This window comes from Podarcis bocagei, assembly GCF_964188305.1.
Source record: "Podarcis bocagei genome assembly, chromosome: 11".
In the NCBI taxonomy this organism is placed as follows: domain Eukaryota; kingdom Metazoa; phylum Chordata; class Lepidosauria; order Squamata; family Lacertidae; genus Podarcis; species Podarcis bocagei.
Window position 1 is genome coordinate 50572583 of NC_138136.1, and position 19808 is coordinate 50592390.

Genomic DNA, 19808 nt, shown 5'->3' on the forward strand with positions numbered 1-19808 from the left:
TCTCTGTGCATACACACTTCATGCGTTTGATGAAGTAGGCAGAAGTCCATGGAAACTTATGGCGCACAAGTTAATGGTTAATCCTCTTTGAGTTTGCTGCAGCAGATTGACCCGGCTATCCCAGCATGAACTGGGAATATTTCCATTATTCACCTCCCGAGAAGGTGTGTATATTATTTTTCTGCCCAAGGGCCACACTGAAAGCTGACCACCCCTCTGAAGGCTACATGCGAGGCAGGAGTAGCCAAAAGGAGATAGGCCAAAATGACCCCTCCACACACAGTCACTGCCTGCAGAAACCCACACCGCTTTTTCTCTCCCCCCATAACAGCGCTGAGCTAGGAGGAGAAGTTTGTCTCCTCCTGCCACAGCGCTGCTGTGAGATGGAAGAGCAAGGGGAGAAAGACTCCTTCTGACCTAGATAAAGGGGCCCTTCTCTGCCTGGTGCAAGAAAACCTTAAGACCTCCTGCATCTCTTAAGACCTTGTAAAAGCACTGCTATTTCTAAGGGAAGGTTTCCGTGAAGAAACAGGGTCAGCGGTGCTAAAGGAGGAAAATAGTTTATACCATTGCTGGTTCCCTTTCTAATCATTTCTGAGGCCCTGGCCTCATTTGGTGCCCACAGCCAGCAAAAGGAAATCAGTGCGATAAATACAGACACTATTAATCCATTGTCTCAGCGTACTGAACCCATAAAGGGAAGTGATACAGGTATTGACGCCCTGCGTGGCAAGTGTTTTCTGTAATCAATTATTCCATCTTTTAAGCAAGCTTTTTAGAGTTAACTGTAAGGTGGGACATGGAATTAACTGACCTAGAATGATTTAGAATGTGTGAAACCAAAGAGAGGGAGCAATTATAATTAAGGTTCCCTCATATTACCTTTGGTAAAGGGCAGTTAACAATTGACATAAATGTGAATCACTCCTGTTTTTAATGCCATGATGTTATTGAGACGTCTTTTTACAGCACTGTTACCTGAGATTCTGTGAACTGCAGATGCCAACAACTGAATGAGGGATCTTCTGCAAGCCAAGCATGCTTTCCATCCTTCAGTTATGACCACTCCTCTTTCTCTGGCTACTTAGCAAAGCAAGGCCTTGTATATGTCCAGGTATCATCTCTGGATATGAATGTAGTTTTTATGGTTCTATCTTTACATTTGGTTTTTTATTTTTTGTCTCATGAGTGGGGAAGAGTTATAAAAGGAATGAATACTAAAGGTCTTCAATCAGGCATTCGGCCGATTCATATTCTATGTATTTGTGGGAGGGGAATTACTGTCCCGTTTTTATTATGTATTTTGTATTCTCATTTTGTATTTTTCTGTTTTCTGTTGTGAACTGCGCTGGGATCGTTGGGTGAAGGGCGATATACAAATTCAACAAACTAACAACAACAATAAAGGTATAGATGGGTGGAACAGAAAAAACAGCCATTGGGTGAAAATACAAATATGAATAGCACCAAATCAAATGCTGGCTGAACCACTGGTCTCAGCTCTCCACACCCACAAGCCGTCTTTTAATTTTTTTAAAAAAATGTATTTATCCATTCATTTATCAGCTGCTTCCAATTATTATTATTTGAAAATCCATTCTAATAAGTGGAAGGGAATATCTTTTTGTAACATTGCGAGAGGATAACTATAAACAGTACCGCAAACTTGCAAACACTCCCTACCCCTCTTGATTTTGGAGAGAAACACTGGGATGTTTTGTTCTACACCAGGTATCTGCCTTCTCCCCTAAACTGTGTTTTAACACTTGGCTTCCATCCCCAGGTGTCACTTTAGAATTGCTCGATCATCTAGCACAGGCATCCCCTAACTCGGCCCTCCAGATGCTTTGGGACTACAACTCTCATCATCCCTAGCTAACAGGACCAGTGGTCAGCGATGATGGGGATTGTAGTCCCAAAATATCTGGAGGGCCAAGTTTGGGAGTGCCTGATCTAGCAGTAGCAACTCATGGCGACTCTCAACTTAGGCTGGGGTTTCATTCCGTGAGCAGCGCATAAAGCCAATATCCCGTGTAGTCTAAAAACATTGGGCTCAATGGCAGATAGGATTCCCAGAATCTTTTTCTCCAGACACCCGCCCCTTTCTGCTCCCTTTTAATTTATAAACTTCTTTTTGCAAGCGCATAAAGCTGAATGCACACAAGTTAAATGCACACAGGGTGCAAGTTATCTGTACAAAGCGAGGTCCAGCGCAAGGAGCCAGCCCCCATTAATTCTGTGTGGCTGGGAAGAAAAATCTTTCCAGCAAATTGAAATCAGACTACTTTACCCAGGCAAGGAAAAGCAGGAGAAGCCAAGGGAGATCGATCATGTGCAGCAATGTTTGGTAAAGTAAACTGCTCAAAGTATAGTACAATACATCTTCATATTCAGCTCAATAACCAAATTATTTTTGCACAAAAACAAAAACGCACATTGAAAGACAGAAAAGATAAAACAAACTCCCTGGCAGGTCTTCGAGTGTATTGAATTATAAGACAATAAAAGGGAAAACACTTTGTATATGATGAACTTACGTTGCTGAATATTCAAAGAGGCCATAATACGGATTGAACATTTCTTTGGACAACAGGAAGAACCATTCTCTGGCCACACCGCCATAGTCAAGGCCCTTTTCTGACTCAAACTCTATCCAGAGCCTGGCTTTCAACACGTCTGGTCTCTTCACCGACATGATTCTTCTATACGATTCTTCAAAAATGTTATTTCTGTGGAGTTTCATCTCAAATCTGTTTGGTATATCAGCCTTTGGGGAGAGAAAAGTATTTCAGTCACTGGCATTTAACTTATCATTCCCTGCTTGTATCATTAAGAGGAGATAAAACACTTAAGAGCGTAAAATCGGACACAACGTCCTCTTCTATGATATATGGTGGCCAAATGCAGCCCATTTAGAGATGGTTTGAAAACACATTGATAATATAGTCCTTTGATATAATATTGACTGGGAAAAGTGTAAGGAATAAAAAAAAAAGTATTTTTACAGGTTCCGGGGATCTTTTGCTGAAAATTGGGAACAGGGTTAGCTTTGAGCAACAAGGATAGTTCAGTCCATGATGCTAAATGTTGTACAATTCACATTTGAGCTAAAATGGTATTTCAGTGTGCACCTACTCTGATTCCCTGCACTAGATGGGGCCAGAGATTCTGGGTGAGACCCACTGAGTAACGTAAGCCCACTGATATCTTAGTATGATTTTGTTTATTAGTTTATTTCCATTTATTAAATTTATATACCTCCCTTCATCACAAGATTTCGGTGGGGTGGGGGGTTCACATATAGCTATCACCTGCTGTATGTAAACATGTGCCGGAAATGTGCATCTAATATTCTAAAAGTCCCTCAGCTACATCATTATCACATTTTAAAAAATTGGTAATATGTTAACCTTAAACACTGATTTCGATGGAGGTCTAACTTGCAACCAATTTATGTAAGTTGCCTTGAGTCCTGGACTGGGAAAGAGCCACGATAAATATAAATATAAATAATAGGCAAAATCCCATTTAAAGTTCTGCTACAAACAACAGATCAGCTTCCGGGTCATGTGGCCAGCATAATTAAGCCGCTTCTGGAGAACCAGAGCAGCGCACGGAAACGCCATTTACCTTCCCGCTGGAGTGGTACCCATTTATCTACTTGTAATTTGACGTGCTTTCGAACTGCTAGCTTGGCAGGAGCAGGGACCGAGCAACGGGAGCTCACCCTGTCACAGGGATTCGAACCACTGACCTTCTGATTGGCAAGTCCTAGGCTCTGTGGACCCAAAGCGCCACCCGCGCCTCATATCTTAAATGTAGTTAACATTTAATTTGGACTACAGTTTATCTACCTTACCCAATGATTTTGTGGAGGCCCATAAGCTCAGGTTTGCATCTCTCTCCAGTTCACAAACCATCTTCATTCATTTCAATGGAAGGGGGAAACTACTTCACACAGGTATGTGCAGAGCTATAGACTCCACTTTAAGAAAACTTGAAAATCTACTTGCACACTAAATTGCACAGTTGTGGGGCTGGATCAGGACCAGCATCTTGAGAATGCTAATTGTTAGGCAATGCTTCCAGGGTTGGCCCCTCCATTTTGCCACCGGAGGCGAAACAGGAAAGTGCCACCCCCCCCCCGAAGCCATGCTTATGGGGGATGGGTTGAGGTGTGTGCTTGAGTATTAGGAAGGGCTGAAGAATACCCTTTATCTTCATTTCCCCCCCTTTCCCTCCCCCTCCACATCTTAGAGAACAATTAAAAATGGTGGAGAGATCAGAACCCTCCACCCTACCCAGTCCTTTTTGGAAACAGGACCCTTTGCCATGCTTGAACAATTGAAAGGGCAAGTTTGCAAGATAAGCACTGGGATGTTGCTGGAAAGAGGACTGTGTGTGAAGTCCAGCCCCCTCCCAGCCACCACTGCCTGGCTCCTTCCAGCCCCTGCACACCACATCACGCATCATCAACCCCCCTCGAAAAATAAATATATTCAAGTTGGTACCCCTGGTTCCTTCCAACTCCACACTTCTATGATTCTGAAGACTATCAGCTCCAACCATACTTACTGGTTTCTTTAACTTCTTCCTGAAGTAGTCGTACTTCTGCTTAAATTCTCTGGAATAAGGAACAGCCTGGAAGAAAGGCAAGTGCTATATGTTAGCAAGAAGCATCAACAGAAGATGTTCCCTGGCCCTTTGCTTCCACCTCCTTCCTTTGCCCCTTCCGTTTCATGCCCTGCACAATTCATTCACCCCAAACCTAGCCAACGACTATGGCTTTTCTTCAAGCAGCCCATGATCGTGGTTGTTGTGGTGGTGGTTATTGCTTCTATCTCATTATTCCTGCAAGGAATGGAGAGCGACATGCGAGGCGCTCCATCCACCCAAATTATATCTTCACGAGGATCCTGTGAGATTGATCACGCTGAGAGACAGTGGGTGAGTGGAGATTTTTGTCTTGGAACGTCCTCTCCTCATCTGCTACATATGGGTAGGCAAACCAAGGCCTGGGGGTCGGATCTGGCCCAATCGCCTTCTAAATCCAACCCGCGGACAGTCCGGGAATCAGCATGTTTTTACATGAGTAGAATGTGTCCTTTTATTTAAAGTGCATCTCTGGGGCCTGCCTGGTGTTTTTACATGAGTAGAATGTGTGCTTTTATGTAAAATGCATCTCTGGGTTATTTGTGGGGCATAGGAATTCGTTCATTTTTTTGTTTCAAAATATAGTCCGGCCTCCTGCAAGGTCTGAGGGACAGTGGACCGGTCCCCTGCTGAAAAAGTTTGCTGACCCCTTACATAGATGTACAAGTGTGGACCAAGACATTTTGGTACCTGAAGCAAACTATAAAATGGTGCAACAGCCACCAAGGAAGAAGGGGTGAATAAAGATCTACATCAGAAACAAGTGGGGATGGAATAAAAATCTACTTTAGGAACAAAAAGGTGAGGGAATATCAACTTTGGGAACAAGCGGGGGGGGGGGAAGAATCATATTGACCTTACCCAATGGTTGAAGTGGGAATAATGGGGAGGGGGCTGTTCTGAATCATGCCAGGCAGGTGGAGACCTAAACAGCAGCCCCCAGAATTTCCTCCCTACCAGTGCGAGGAGTTACAGCAGCACCTGCGATTCACTGAGAGGTTTCTGCAGAGGTGAAATGGCAGAGGAGGTGCTGAGGAGGCGGCAGGCCTGGCCTTTAAGGAGCGTGGCTGTTGCCATGGCAATGGCAGCAGCAGGCAATGCATCCTTTGGAGCTCAGATCTGCTGCCCCTGTGGATCCTGCTGCCTGAGGCAGCCGCTTCTCCTTGCCTCATGGGTGGTCCGGCCCTGAAGTAACTAGTCAAGGCAACATTAGGGGATTGTGGCATCTGGGTTAGTAAGTGGGACAAAATTCTGCTCACAAGATGTCTTGGTAACACGTTTGCAGATTGCTAGCCAAGAGCAGATTTTCTGAAATAAAATACTCAAGCAAAATTAGCGACTAAGTTGCCCAGACGGACAGAGAGCTCGACATTATGATGTCCAGATTCTGTACGTGTGGCTATAGAAGAGGGTGGCTCCCCCTACCCTTTTGGAGGTAATTTGTGTAGGCCTTACATTCCCTATGCATGGGTGCAAACTGTGATGCTGTTAGGCTGCTGTTTAATGGAAAACATGAAAAACACCTGTGCTGATGAGTGATTTACAGTGGCCTCCCTTGAACTTTGATAGCTGACAGCCACATGACATCATGATTTCAGATGACTGACAGGGGGGTGGTGCTGCCTTCCTGTCAAAGTTGGCCTGGGAGGGAGATACGGGTCTAACCCACTGGTGGGATCCAAGTCATTACCCCAACATAATGGGACTTCTCTAGCTGGCCATATAGTCAAGAATGGAAATTGTGGTCAAAAAAAGAGGTGTCAGGAACTGGAGCCCTACTGAATTCAACTAAATGCTTCCTAGAATATGTGTTTACGATTACAACTGTAGGACATTCCGGACATTTGAAGGAATACACATCTATTTTTAAACCATTGGCCTGTTTGGGCCTTTCCCACAGATTCTCTCTTGTCACCCCATTATAAATACAGTGATCCCTCGGTTTCAGAACAGCCCTGTTTACGAACTATTTGGTTTATGAACTCCACAAAATCGGAAATAGTGTCCCAGTTTGCGAACTTTAGCTCAGTCTAAGAATGGAAGCCGAACAGTGGAAGGGCACCTTGGTTTAAGAACGGTTTCGGTTTAAGAATGGACTTCCGGAACGGATTAAGTTAGTAAACCGAGGTACCACTGTATACTACTGTATTCCAAATCCAAATTTTTTCTAGTGCCAAAATAACCGGTCTTATTTATCAGGCATGCCAAATTAAGAAATATAGTCAAGTGTTCCTTCACTCATAGCACTGGGGTGATGGTGGGTTAAGAGCACATTTCCTGCTGCCTTGGAAATGCTTATTATTTTTTAATGAAGATTAAAAATCATCTTGTGGACTAGGAAACAAGTTTTATCGTCTTGGATTGGGGAAGGAAAAGCTGGCCTGACATCGATCCAGAAGAACAGAAGGGAGCACAGATGAAGCAGGCTCCTTCCAGGCCTGATGAAGCTGGAAGCATCCATCTGCTTGCTAACACAGTTTTCTCAGGAGACGAAACGCTTTTTGGAAGGGGATGTTTACTCACCAAAGCGCCACACTCTACAATCCGGCATTTTAAAAGAGAAATGCCAGGTCTCCAAATATAAAATGAATATCGACAAAGGGTATTCACATGGGTAAAATGGCTGTACGACTGCCAAGTTAAAATTTCTCTTCAGGGAACTGAAATAGTATTTTTTTAAATCAGGGGACGGATTGGTTTTCTTGGGGGAAGGAATTAAGACATTCTTGAACTCTACAAAGAAGTCATAGTGTGATAAGATGCCAAGAGGAAGTTGGCTCCTTCAGATTTTGTGAGTTTGAATTACAGCAAATATGGAAGTTCTCCACTGTCATAACTTCGACTGTTTTCTTTTATGCCTGATTTGAAACAGTATCCTGACACCGTGCCATCAGTAAACCTGTTCCAGTTACACACATTTGTTGACCTGATCATCATCATCACCCAACATTTATGTGGTACCAAAATAATCACATCCATTGTCTCGGCAACTGTCACAACCAGCCTGTCAGCAGCACCCAAGCAAAATTGCTTCTATGCCAAGGACAAACATAACCCCCTCTTCCCAACCATTTAAGTATTCCTTGTCTGTTTTTTAAAAACTGTTTTAGGTTGACTCTGAAAGATGGGAGGATGTTGTTGTTATTTAAATCCCGGTCTTCAGCCCAAAGGCCCAAAATATAATGAACAACATATTGCAACAAAATACACAGTAGAGTACAATTAAACGCCATAAATCAATCAGCAAGCAAGACAATATAGAGAAGCAGAATCATAACAGAAGAGGGCCAAAACAAAATCTTCCTGAGCTAACGGCTGCTCTCACCAATCCTATATCCCATATACACAGGGACTAGAAACCTGACCAAAAAAATAATACTTTAAAAAAGCTTGCCCAGCTGGAAGTATTAAGGGTCCTCTTGCCCACACAATCATTCTAACTATTTAGGGATTCAAGACAAGCAACTGATTAACTGCCAAAGAGCATTTGTTTTGAAAAAGAAAAATTACGATTACTTACAAGATTAACAGTTGCCACAAATTGAAAAAATCCACCACCCTGTCTCATGCTTTCTAGACAATTGCACCCCCCCCCCCAAAAAAAGCTTGGGATAACAAACCAGTTCCCTTGGTTTAAGCTCTGCAAGCTTCTGACTGCTGGATTTGTTATATATAGTTAGGCATGGCAGTGCAATCTAACTGTATACTCTTATTAGAAGCAGATAGATCCTGCCGGGATATCATCTGGTCGTGTTATACACACACACACACTCACTCTCTCTCTCTCTCTCTCTCTCTCTCTCTCTCTCTCTCTCTCTCAAGAAACAAAGAACAAAGACTGTGGGGAGCACATGATTGCAGTTAGAATAAAATAAACAGAAGGCTCAGTCCACTTTTACAGACATCTGTTACTGAGGATTCTTTCCAGCTCGTGTAGCCTGAGGATCTGAGCACTTGCAAAATGGATCCTTGGCTCTTCATGTTTATTAAAATCAGGCAGAGTTGGGTTTTTGATCCAGACGTCAGAGGTTGCCAATGCATCTTTGAGTGCAAGCTTGTTCCCAGTTGCCCTGATGAAGTTGGCCACTGTTCGAAAAGCCAAGTTCCACTCTGCTTTAACAGGCAAAGGAGAAAGCTCTCCTTTGATGGAGGTATTTAAGCAGAGGCTAGACACCTGTCACAGACAGAGTGGTTGCACCCTGCATTGTCGGCTCCTACATTAAGTGGGAAGATCGCCACCAGAGTCCTTTTTCAACTCTATAGTTCTGTTGTTGTTTAGTCATTTAGTCATGTCCGACTCTTCATGACCCCATGGACCAGAGCACGCCAGGCACTCCTGTTTTCCACTGCCTCCCGCAGTTTGGTCAGACTCATGTTTGTAGCTTCGAGAACACTGTCCAACCATCTCGTCCTCTGTCGTCCCCTTCTCCTTGTGCCCTCCATCTTTCCCAACATCAGGGTCTTTTCCAGGGAGTCTTCTCTTCTCATGAGGTGGCCAAAGTATTGGAGCCGTAGCTTCAGGATCTGTCCTTCCAGTGAGCATTCAGGGCTGATTTCCTTCATAATGGAGAGGTTTGATCTTGCAGTCTATGGGACTCTCAAGAGTCTCCTCCAGCACCATAATTCAAAAGCATCAATTCTTCAGCGATCAGCTTTCTTTATGGTCCAGCTCTCACTTCCATACATCACTACTGGGAAAACCATGGCTTTAACTATACGGACCTTTGTTGGCAAGGTGATGTCTCTGCTTTTTTCTATCGTTCTAGTTTGGATAATTTTCACCCAGTATCTAAACTACCTCTTTTTGAGGAAGGGATTGGAGAAGGTGGCTGCTCTCTCATGTCTATAGGCAGTCTTGGATAATACCATTTATTGGATGCGTTCCAGTCTGGCTTCTAGTTTCGATTTTGAGTCACTCTTACACTAGGGAATGAATAGGCAAAATACAACTCTGTTTGATACCACTTACTATGGTACCTGTGCCTCCTCTCTGGGCTGGAGGCATCGTGTTATAATGGAAATGGTCCTTTCTGGGGGGAATGGGCTTCACAACATGGTGCTGGGGGACTTTTTGCTCCATTTCATGCCTCAAGGTTCCATCTTGTCCTCCATGCTTCTAAGTATCTGTATTAAATTGCTGCAAGGAGTCATTCGGTCATTTCATCTGGAGTGCCACCAGTATGCAGTTGACACGCACAGCACCACCTCTCTTTTTCATCTGCTAACCCCCAAGGTGGCTTTGGAAACTCCAGGATGAATTTAATGGCAATTGCTCTATCGGTGCAAGCTTTGCAGCTTGCCAGATGGAACGATTCTCCCTCTGCTCCCCACCCCATCCCACTATTCTGGGGGGAACTGCCAACACCCTTAAAAGCCAATTGCAGGTAGCACAGAGGGCACTGGAGAAGTGGAAGAAAAGGCTTGTTGCACTAGCAGAATTGCTTGTGTGTAGTGGAATCGAGCCCCCTGAATAGGTATGATTGATATCATACCTATTGATATGATTGATATGATTGGCTGATGAACAGATGATGAAAAAGAAGCCAAGAGCCGATAATGAGAAAAGTGGGTGGGCAGTTTTACTTCAAAGCAAGCAGGACTATTTTGCTCACAATGATCCTCAGGGTGACAGCTGCCAATCACAGATGCCTCAACTCAAATTTATACAAAACTCTCCATTCAGTACTTACTGGACCAGTAATAGCAGGATTCTGCAGTCTGGGGTCTTCCCACTGGGTAATTTTATTATCTGTAAGTTAACAAGAGAAACCGCAACATAAGTTCTCTTCCAGAATTCTTTTTACATCCAAACTGAGATTTAAAACAACAACAAAACATTCCTCTTCTTGCCTATCTCTTTATAACTACATTCTGCAGTGTTAGGGGGGGAATTATGTACACCCCATCCATTAAATCCCCCATCACAACTGTTTAGTGGGAAACATCCATTCAAAAATGCAACTACCATCTATAATCTAGCACTTCATTAGTTAACAGACTTTATAGTATCACATATACAAATTATAAACCCCTCTTTCCAGGGATTTATAATTTGTCTTCCGCTCAGATTAGATATGCAAAAATGCAGACTAATGAACTGCTCCAAACACCTGACTAAATTTACAATGCAAATGGATTCTATGTTTCTCTGAGGATGACTTATTTAAAAACTACTTCCGGGATAGACATTAGGGCTATCCCACTAGCTCATAAATGTCAGGACGGACGGCTGGAATGAAATGCTAGAGGGAAAGAGTGGGATGGGTAAAGCCCTAGAGAATGGAGGAGGTTAGAAATTAAACCTGTTTAATTTGTTTTGTTTGTTTGTCAAATTCAGAGTAGACTTAATTAGAACCCTTAAAATATCAATTCAGTTATAGGTTTTTTAAAGCTGTCCTGCTATTGCATAGCGCATGGGAGACAATCCTAGTGGAGAGAGAGAGAAAAGGAAAAAACCTGGAGCAGGCAGCTATTGGGGTATATGCACTGTTGGGGAGAAAGCTAGATGAAGACAAGAGGGCTGTATGTGTTGGGAAACAGCTTTGTGAAGAAGAAAGGCATTTCAGAACCTATGGCATAAATTATAAAGGTATCTCCTGCCCACATAGAGGAAATTTAGGAATATGTATATATAAAATCTCTCTCTCTCTCAGCACAATTATATTTTGTGGCCTGTCCTGGGTCTGGAATCTGACCAGTGTGTATATGAGGAACATTCCTCAACGGCCTTAGGCTCCCCAACCTGGAGGGAAAAGTGCCATTTAGGATGGTGGCAAGGTCAACTCCTATGTCTGAAGTTCTCACAAGCCCATATAGACTTTAAATCAAGACTCTGAAATGCAGAGACTTGATTTATATATGGGTGCTCTCAGTGTCTAAGGTGACCGTGTCTGTTTTTTGTTTGAGTGCGTGTCACATATTAAGACTGTGTACAGGTCTGTGCAACCCTTTGGAAGGAATGTGTTTGTATGTTTTGGAGTACACCGAAGCTGGGGTGGGTGCAGTGTGACGAGGCTGATTTATGTTGCAAGCCTATGTGTAAAAGAGTGGAGAAGCTTTCCTTAATATCCTTTTGCCATCCTGTTGCGTTCGTGAAGCAGCTTAAGGCACGAGGCCTTCTAGCCTTCCAAAGGGTGACATGAGGGTCCTAATAGGTAAAGGTAAAGGGACCCCTGACCATTAGGTCCAGTCATGACCGACTCTGGGGTTGCGGCGCTCATCTCGCTTTATTGGCCGAGGGAGCCGGCGTACAGCTTCCGGGTCATGTGGCCAGCATGACTGAGCCGTTTCTGGCGAACCAGAGCAGCGCACGGAAACACCGTTTACCTTCCCGCCGGAGTGGTACCTATTTATCAACTTGCACTTTGACGTGCTTTCGAACTGCTAGGTTGGCAGGAGCAGGGACCGAGCAACGGGAGCTCACCCCGTCATGGGGATTCGAACCACCGACCTTCTGATCGGCAAGTCCTAGGCTCTGTGGTTTAACCCACAGCGCCACCCGCGTCCCTTTGAGGGTCCTAATACAAGCAAGCAATTGTAAATACTGAACTAGGGGGAAACACAGAATCATAGAATTGTAGAGTTGGAAGGGACCACAAGAGTCATGTAGTCCAACCCCTGCAATGCAGGAGTCTTTTTGCCCAACGCGGGGCTCAAACCCACGACTTTGAGATTAAGATCCTCATGCTGTACCAACTGAGCTAACAATCCTGGGGATTATTTGTGGCTCTTTTAAAGTTCAAAAACTGCAGCAATAGTAGTCATAAGTAGGAAAGCATTGCCTTTGGGAACGTATTTACAGACTTTTACTATCTAACACACGTTAAGTGATAACAGAACACAAGTGCAATTTTAGGCTCTCAGAAACAATATACCCTTTGGCAGCCCACAAACACACAAAATTAGGGGGTGGGAATCATGGCAGAACTCTTAAAATAACTTGACCATAGAGCTCACTGATATGGCTTCTTTAAGCATAAATGTATGTTTTAATAATAATAATAATAATTATAATTTTATTATTTATACCCTGCCCATCTGGCTAGGTTTCTCCAGCCACTCTGAGCGGCCCCCAACAGTAATATTTATTTATTTGCAAAAGAAATCACTGCAGAACGGTGTGGTTGGAAGCATACACTACACGAACATGGCAACGTTTTTCTGCACTGCTTGACCTTTCAGAAACTGAGGACAGCTTTATCACAGAGAAACTGCAAATGGCTCAATTTCTGCCCTTTGCCTGTTGGTAAAATAGGCAGAGTTGCTTGAAACCGTGATGGACGCAAGACAGGCTTTGACTGAAATAAACATCCTTGTGTTTGTTTTTAAAAAAGATGTATCTTGGAAGTTTGGCAGCTACAATTTTGTGGGGGGGGGGGGGTTAGAGCCTTAAAAGTCCTTCATGGTTTCAATGAATTTGGAATTTGGAGAATAAAAGGTCATCTGTTAAGCCAGTGGTGTCCAAACTTTTTTCAAAGGGGCCAGATTTGATGAAGTGGAAAGCCGTGAGGGCCGACCAAAGTTGTTGACCTTTTTTTAGGGTTGTTGAGGGTTTTTTTTAAAAGGGTTTTACCTAAATAAACTGCCACAGGGGCCGGATTAAAGCCTTTGGACGTGCCTGTGTTAAGCAGTAGCTTGTGGTATCGGGTGGGTGGGTGCCTCAGGACAAGCTATGGAGCCTGATTCTAGCAGGAGAACTGGCACAGCCATCGGAGCCAACACTCTTGCTTCAGCCAGAACAGAACTCTCTCCTTCCTTGGAGGTTTTTAAGCAGAGGTTGGATGGACATCTGCCATGGGCGTTTTAGCTGAGATTCTTTGCATTGCAAGGGGTTGGAGTAGACAATCCTTGGGATCCTTTTCTAATTCTACAATTCTATGTTTCCATGGCACAGCTGCGTATGCATGTGGCTTACTTCAGGGACCATAGGTATGAAGTAGCCTCCTAAGAACTTCCAACACCCATAAGGAATAATAGAATCATAGAACTGTAGAGCTGGAAGGGGTCGAATGTACTCCAACCTCAGGCACTGCAGGAATATTATGCTCAACATGGGAGTGAGTTGGTTTTAAAGCCTTGGCGCCGGCAAACGACCATTTCATCACCCTGTACCCAGATTTTGATGCTTGGGTACCCAGATTTTGATGTATTCCTGGGGCTGCCACAAAAAGCAGTTATTTAGGATTGAGAGTGGCAACAAATCAATGCTTAGGATGCAGTGTACCCCAAGCTTCAGCACTGAAGACATATTATACTGGAACAGGTGGAAGATACACAGAATTAAGGGGTAACTGGCGACTTTAAGCTTCAGTTTCTTAGTTAAATACAGGTGTTCTCTCCCCCCCCCCACAAAAATGGGCCAATCTAGTTCTGAAAGTGTATGAATTCTATTCCTTATACTAAAGCCACAATACTACTTAAAAGCTATTCATGCACTTGCAAAATACTTAAACTACTTTACGCAAGCAGTTTAACCTGGCACCATACAACTATGGATACTTCTAGTGGTTAATTCTATGGAGTTCCAAGGAAAACATAGAACACAACAATGGCACATTGATATTTTTTTTAAACCAAAGTTAATTTTACAAGTTCAATACTACTTTCTTCTGTTTCCCCCTTTTTTAATCTCAAGAAGATATTTAATGAGCAATATGTATTCATGAAGATATAAAGAAAAAAAATCACAAACACTCCCAGCCCAGCGGAAGAACAAATTATTTCTGTTGCCAGTTGATAGTCAAAACACAACAAAGACCCACACACTTGTTCAGAGGTGCTGTAATAGGACAGGGTCTACAATGAAACACCATTTACACTGGAACTTCAAGGAACAGAAGTGTAGAGAGATTAACAGGGAGAGTGCAAGATTAACATGCCACAAATAGAAAATAAGGTCAGAACTGGCGTTGCCCCAAGACCTTCTTTTGAGTAATTTGTGGGGGGGAAGATTCTATTGAAAATTTCTTCCACTGCCTACATAGACAGACTCGTGGCTACATCATTATTTTTTTTCTCATCTTATTTTCTATTCCTAGAGTGTGCTTTCGTTTATTAATAAGTGCATATAAGCCATGGGATCCATCCACAACACCAAAAAATAAAAAAAATCCAAAGAAGTTCAACAAAAACAACCACAAAGAAGAAATGTTAATGCTTCACAAGATCAAATAGGGACAAAGCTTGATGAGCCAATTAAAAGCAAGCTTTTGGTGAATTATACAGTACCGTAGGAAGGCACTAATTCTCGGGTATGAATGTCGCCACATATCAACACCTGGCTTCCTAAATGAAGAGTAAAATTACAAAGCTTTCACTTCAATATTGATTACCTCCCTTCATCTACTTGCCGTAGAACCTGCGTGCCTACTTACTATGGTCTATATAAAACGTTCTTCCATCCAAATGTATCCTTTCCTCCCAACCAGGCTGTAATTAAAGAACAAAAATAAACAAATAAACAAAACAACATCAGCAGGAGAATTAATATTTATTGATGTACTAATGTGCACTTATTTCAAGCAGGCAAACCTATCTTCTTCTCCCTTTAAGAACGCTCCACGTTGGTATATACAGTTGTTCTGAGGTTCGGTTTTGCATTCTGAGCCATGTGCGATCCGAGGAACGCATGGCTCTCTTGCACACAATGGGTACCACCTATTCCAGGGAAGGGAACCAGATTGCGCATACCAAATGGTGATATGTGAATCTGGTTCTTTCCCATCAAACCAACGGACAGGGAAAATGTCCAAGCCAAACAGAAGCCGCTTTCGTTCCTGGAGAATGAATGGATTCTAGGTCTGGACACAGGTGTTCCCAACAACAAAGCCTCCATTGCAGTCAACATTGCCAGAGTTGAGAAAGACAGAGAGGGCATGCGCTGCAACCTGAAGGTTCCAGATTTGGCCCCTGGCTTCTCTACTCTCAGGGAGCAGGGCTCAGAAATGCTTCTGATGTGGGAGGGCTGCTTGCAGTCAGAACTGACAGTACAGTCGTACCTCAGAAGTCAAACAGAATCCGTTCCGGAAGTCCATTTGACTTCCGAAACATCTGACTTCTGGTTGGCTGCAGGAAGCTCCTGCAGCCAATCAGAAGCCGCGGAAGCCTCGTCGGATGTTCGGCTTCCAAAAGAACATTCGAAAACAGGAACACTCACTTCCGGTTCTCGCCCGTTCAGGAGCTGGAACATTTGACTCCCAAGGCGTTCGGGAGCCGAGTTACGACCGTATGGCGCTAAAGATAAACCCACATTCTGACTCCATGTTAAGGCAGCTTCTTAGAATAGTTTTATTCTTAGCCTTTAGAATAGGGGCACGTACAAATGGAACACAACACAGCTTTTCCCAGGAGGTAAACATAATATGTGTGTTGGGGTGGGGGAAGAGACCGCTGAGAACAACAAAATCGGTTCTCTTGTTTCTTATTACCAGAATGCAAACCAGTGGCATCTTCCTACAATCCTACAAACTGTCTGCCTCTCAGAGGACAGTCTGAAATGGAAAGTTGTCATTTACTCGTGTAAATTAAAGCCACGAAGCAGACTCTCTGTTCACGCTGCAGAAAAGAATCCAGCCATTAAGCTGGATTTGAGAAGGCCTATGAAAGAACGGGGGAGAATAATATGTACATATATATATATCTCCATCAGCAGGCTGAGAATGTATTATGAAATGAGTCATATTCCCTAATGATGATATTTTCAAGTCTTCCCTCTCTTTAAAACCTAACTTTAAAACCCAATCCAGAGACTGTGCAGTGATTTAACCTTCAGCGAAGGCTACGTTTGTCCTTTCGTATGCCACAGCTAAATGGGCAGGCATCGCAGCCAAGCAGTCAAGTGACTGGACACTTCAAAAGTGCTGTTAGAAAGACTCTGGGGGACACGTTTTTGTTCACAGTAAAGCAGCAGGTACAACAGACACAACCGCCACCGCACACAAATCTATCCACACATGCAGCAAGCGTCTAGATCAAACTGTACAAACATATGAAGGTGGATACTTACAGGAAGGGGACCTAAGTCATTAGGGTTTAAAGCAGCTTTTGAACGCAGGTGCACTGGGAATTTCAGCCGCGGATCTTCCTGTAATTGCAAGCAAGTTGCTGTAAGAACACCATAGCTTGGATCTGCACACACATCCATTTCATATTTAAACCTTTACTCGGGCCTCTCCGATCAAAGCCATTTCTTCACGAATTCTTTGATTCAGAGAAGAAGTAGTCACTTTGTATACTGAACCTTGCAACCCACTATTGCATTTGCGGTGTAACGCAAACCACGTACACAACTATTTTGAAGGAATGTTTTCTTTAGGAGTGCATCGTTCAAATGAGCAGATGCAAACTGTTTTCAACAGTAACTCGTGCAACCATTTTAGCTTCTTCCCCCTTCTCGTGAAAACAACATTCCTTATAGCTGATTAGCAAATTGCATGCTGAACTTTCAAGCAACCTATTAAATAATGTACAGTGGTACCTCGGGTTACATATGCTTCAGGTTACATACACTTCAGGTTATGGACTCCGCTAACCCAGAAATAGTACCCTGGGTTAAGAACTCTGCTTCAGGATGAGAACAGAAATCGTGTGGCGGCAGCAGGAGGCCCCATTAGTTAAAGTGGTGCTTCAGGTTAAGAACAGTTTCAGGTTAAGAACAGACCTCTGGAACGAATTAAGTACGTAACCGGAGGTACCACTGTAATGGGCTTTGTTCAAACCTTATAGCTAGAAATCTCACACCTGGCTTTTGGTATATCTCTAAGGGCTGCAACCCTAAACTTACTTAGCTGGCAGTAAGCCCCAATGAATTTATGACTAGATAGGATTTCAGCCTATTAAAACCTACAGGGTTCTATGCAGCTGGGCAAAGGTTTGCAGTTTATTTTCTGCTATGAAGTTTCACTCCGTCTCAATTATTCTGGAGAAGGCCAGATATGCAGGCTGATATTGTAAACACCTTTTTTTATTTATTTCCGGTGTCTGGAGGAGCCCAGGAGGCTGAATGTGAGGCAGAAGGATTGGGAGACTTGCTATCAGTGAGCCTTTACAATGCTTAGCTAGCTAGACCAATGGTCTGACTTGATATGAAGGCAGCCTTCTATGCCAATAAGAGCATAACAGAAAGCAGCACGGCAGGATACAGAGAGAAGCTTTTGAAGATGGCCTTGTGTGTGCAGAGATCACAGAGATAACAAGAATTATGGAACTGTAGAGTTGGAAGGGACCTTGAGGGTCATCTAGTCAAACCCACTGCAACGCAGGAATCTTTTGCCCGACACGGGGCTCAAACCCATGACCCTGAGATTTAAGAGTATTGTGCTCTACCAACTGAACTATCCCTGGATGTAAAAGACGACATCTAGAGAGCAAAGCAAATGAGTTCAGAATGCACCGTAAGCTCCTTAGGGAAAGGACATGTCATATATATATATATATATATATATATATATATATATATATATACATTCTCTAAAATGCCAAGTACCGTGGCCTAGCAACAATAATAATAATTGACTGGAGAAGTTGGAGAAACTGGCTATTTTCAGCACAGAGCATACAATATAGGGTTATAGGGCAAAAGCTTTAAAGCATTATGTGCGTCCGCTGAGCTGCTGCTAAGGAGAACATAATATTTAAAATTCCATGGAGTAGCTTATCAGAAAAAAAACATCACAGGCTGAAACGATAGTTCAAAAAAGAAACAAGTGTAGAAGCCGCCTGTAGACTACCCTCTACTGAATTCTGCTGAAATGTACTGTGGTATCTCCCCATTCCCTGCCGCTTCCACCCCAACTTTCATATGTTTTCTGGTCTCTGTTGCTAAGCCCTGTACACACATCCCAGGTCCCCCGCAAAAGAGATGCACACATTTGGAATTCCTCTTACCCATGTAGTGGTCTTTGTGTTGTGATCGATAAAGAAAGGTCTGCCATTGGGTGCTATTCGCATCTCCCAGCCAGGAGGTAAGAAGCTTTGCGTCAACTTATGCTGTGGTTTTGGAGAATTGTAGGGAGAAGGCTGCGGAGATTGCGGGTTAGAAAGGGTGTCCTTCACAGCTCTTCGCACGGGAGAGTCTTTGATCAGTCCCTGTGGGAAGAAGCAGCGGTAAGAATCAAGACGGTCATCTTAAAGTGTGAAAGATGCCAGGTTAAAATTTTTTTTTTAATTCATTATTACATTTCTATCCCACTTCGAAGGAGCTAACGGTGGCAAGCACTCTTCTCTGCCTCTCCATTTAATCCTCACAATAACCCTGTTCAGTAGGTTAGGATAGGGGTCGGCAACCTAAGGCCCATGGGCCACAAAAGGCCCACAAGGGCCGTTTAACCGGTCCACGAGCTGCCTCCAAACCGAGCCGCCCACTCGGCGAGTCCCTGCGCGCTGCGTTAAAGCGGCGTGGTGCGGGGACTCCCTTCTGCGGCACCGGAAATTGCATCTGCGCAGACACCGAAAATGGCAGGTGCGTGCACTCACACGCATGCGATTCGGCCCATGGAGGGACCTCCGCTGGAGTGAACCGGCCCAGGCGGGGTAAACCTTGCTGCCCCTGGGTTAGGCTAAGAGACTGGCCCCAAGGTTACCCAGTGGACTTTTATATTGCTGAGTGGGGATTTGAACCCAGGTCTCCCAGGTTCTAGTTCAGTGCACTAACCACTACACCGCAGAGATCTTCACTTGGTATAAAAGGATTGAAAGCACATAATCATCCCCATTGCCTGGAAATCAGCCATTATTCCTTGTCTAATGCACTTTAAACATGTGGGCGTGCAATAAGCACACACACACACACACACACACACACACACACACACACACACAGAGTTATTATTGTGGTTAGGCTGAGACAGATGCAGAAGACAGTGCAAGCCCCGAATCTCACCTTCCGAGGGCATACCCTTTTGGGAAGCAGGTGAGGAGAAACCCAAAACTCCCACCACAATGCAATCCCATCACCCCAAAATCCGCAGCATAGGTATTTCAATGCACTAGAGCAATGATGGCCAAACTTGGCCCTCCAGCTGTAATGGGACTACAACTCCCATCATCCCAAGGTAACAGAACCAGTAGTCAGGGATGATGGGAATTGTAGTCTCAAAACAGCTGGAAGGCCAAGTTTGGCCATCACTGCATTACAGCATCAGCCTGCCTTTTCTTAC

At 43.8% G+C, this 19808-nt stretch overlaps 1 protein-coding gene and 1 long non-coding RNA gene across 6 annotated transcripts in view; both read right to left on the minus strand.

Moving 5' to 3' along the window:
- The window catches only part of NEDD4L (NEDD4 like E3 ubiquitin protein ligase), a 129877-nt gene that overhangs the window by 16258 nt on the left and 93811 nt on the right, over positions 1-19808 (minus strand). For 3 of the 5 annotated variants that reach the window (XM_081212675.1, XM_081212673.1, XM_081212671.1), the window contains 7 exons: positions 18538-18738; positions 16658-16735; positions 15027-15081; positions 14881-14937; positions 10344-10402; positions 4576-4641; positions 2538-2767 (listed from right to left, as the gene is read on the minus strand). In XM_081212675.1, coding sequence (XP_081068801.1) covers positions 2538-2767; positions 4576-4641; positions 10344-10402; positions 14881-14937; positions 15027-15081; positions 16658-16735; positions 18538-18738 — 746 coding nt within the window. The remainder of the gene's footprint in view (positions 1-2537; positions 2768-4575; positions 4642-10343; positions 10403-14880; positions 14938-15026; positions 15082-16657; positions 16736-18537; positions 18739-19808) is intronic. The other 2 variants (XM_081212674.1, XM_081212672.1) reach the window with 1 other exon arrangement.
- Positions 12650-14874, minus strand: LOC308597424. The gene is made up of 2 exons (XR_014012969.1): positions 13674-14874; positions 12650-13118 (listed from the first exon to the last, which is right to left on the minus strand). It is a non-coding gene; the product is annotated as an uncharacterized lncRNA (long non-coding RNA).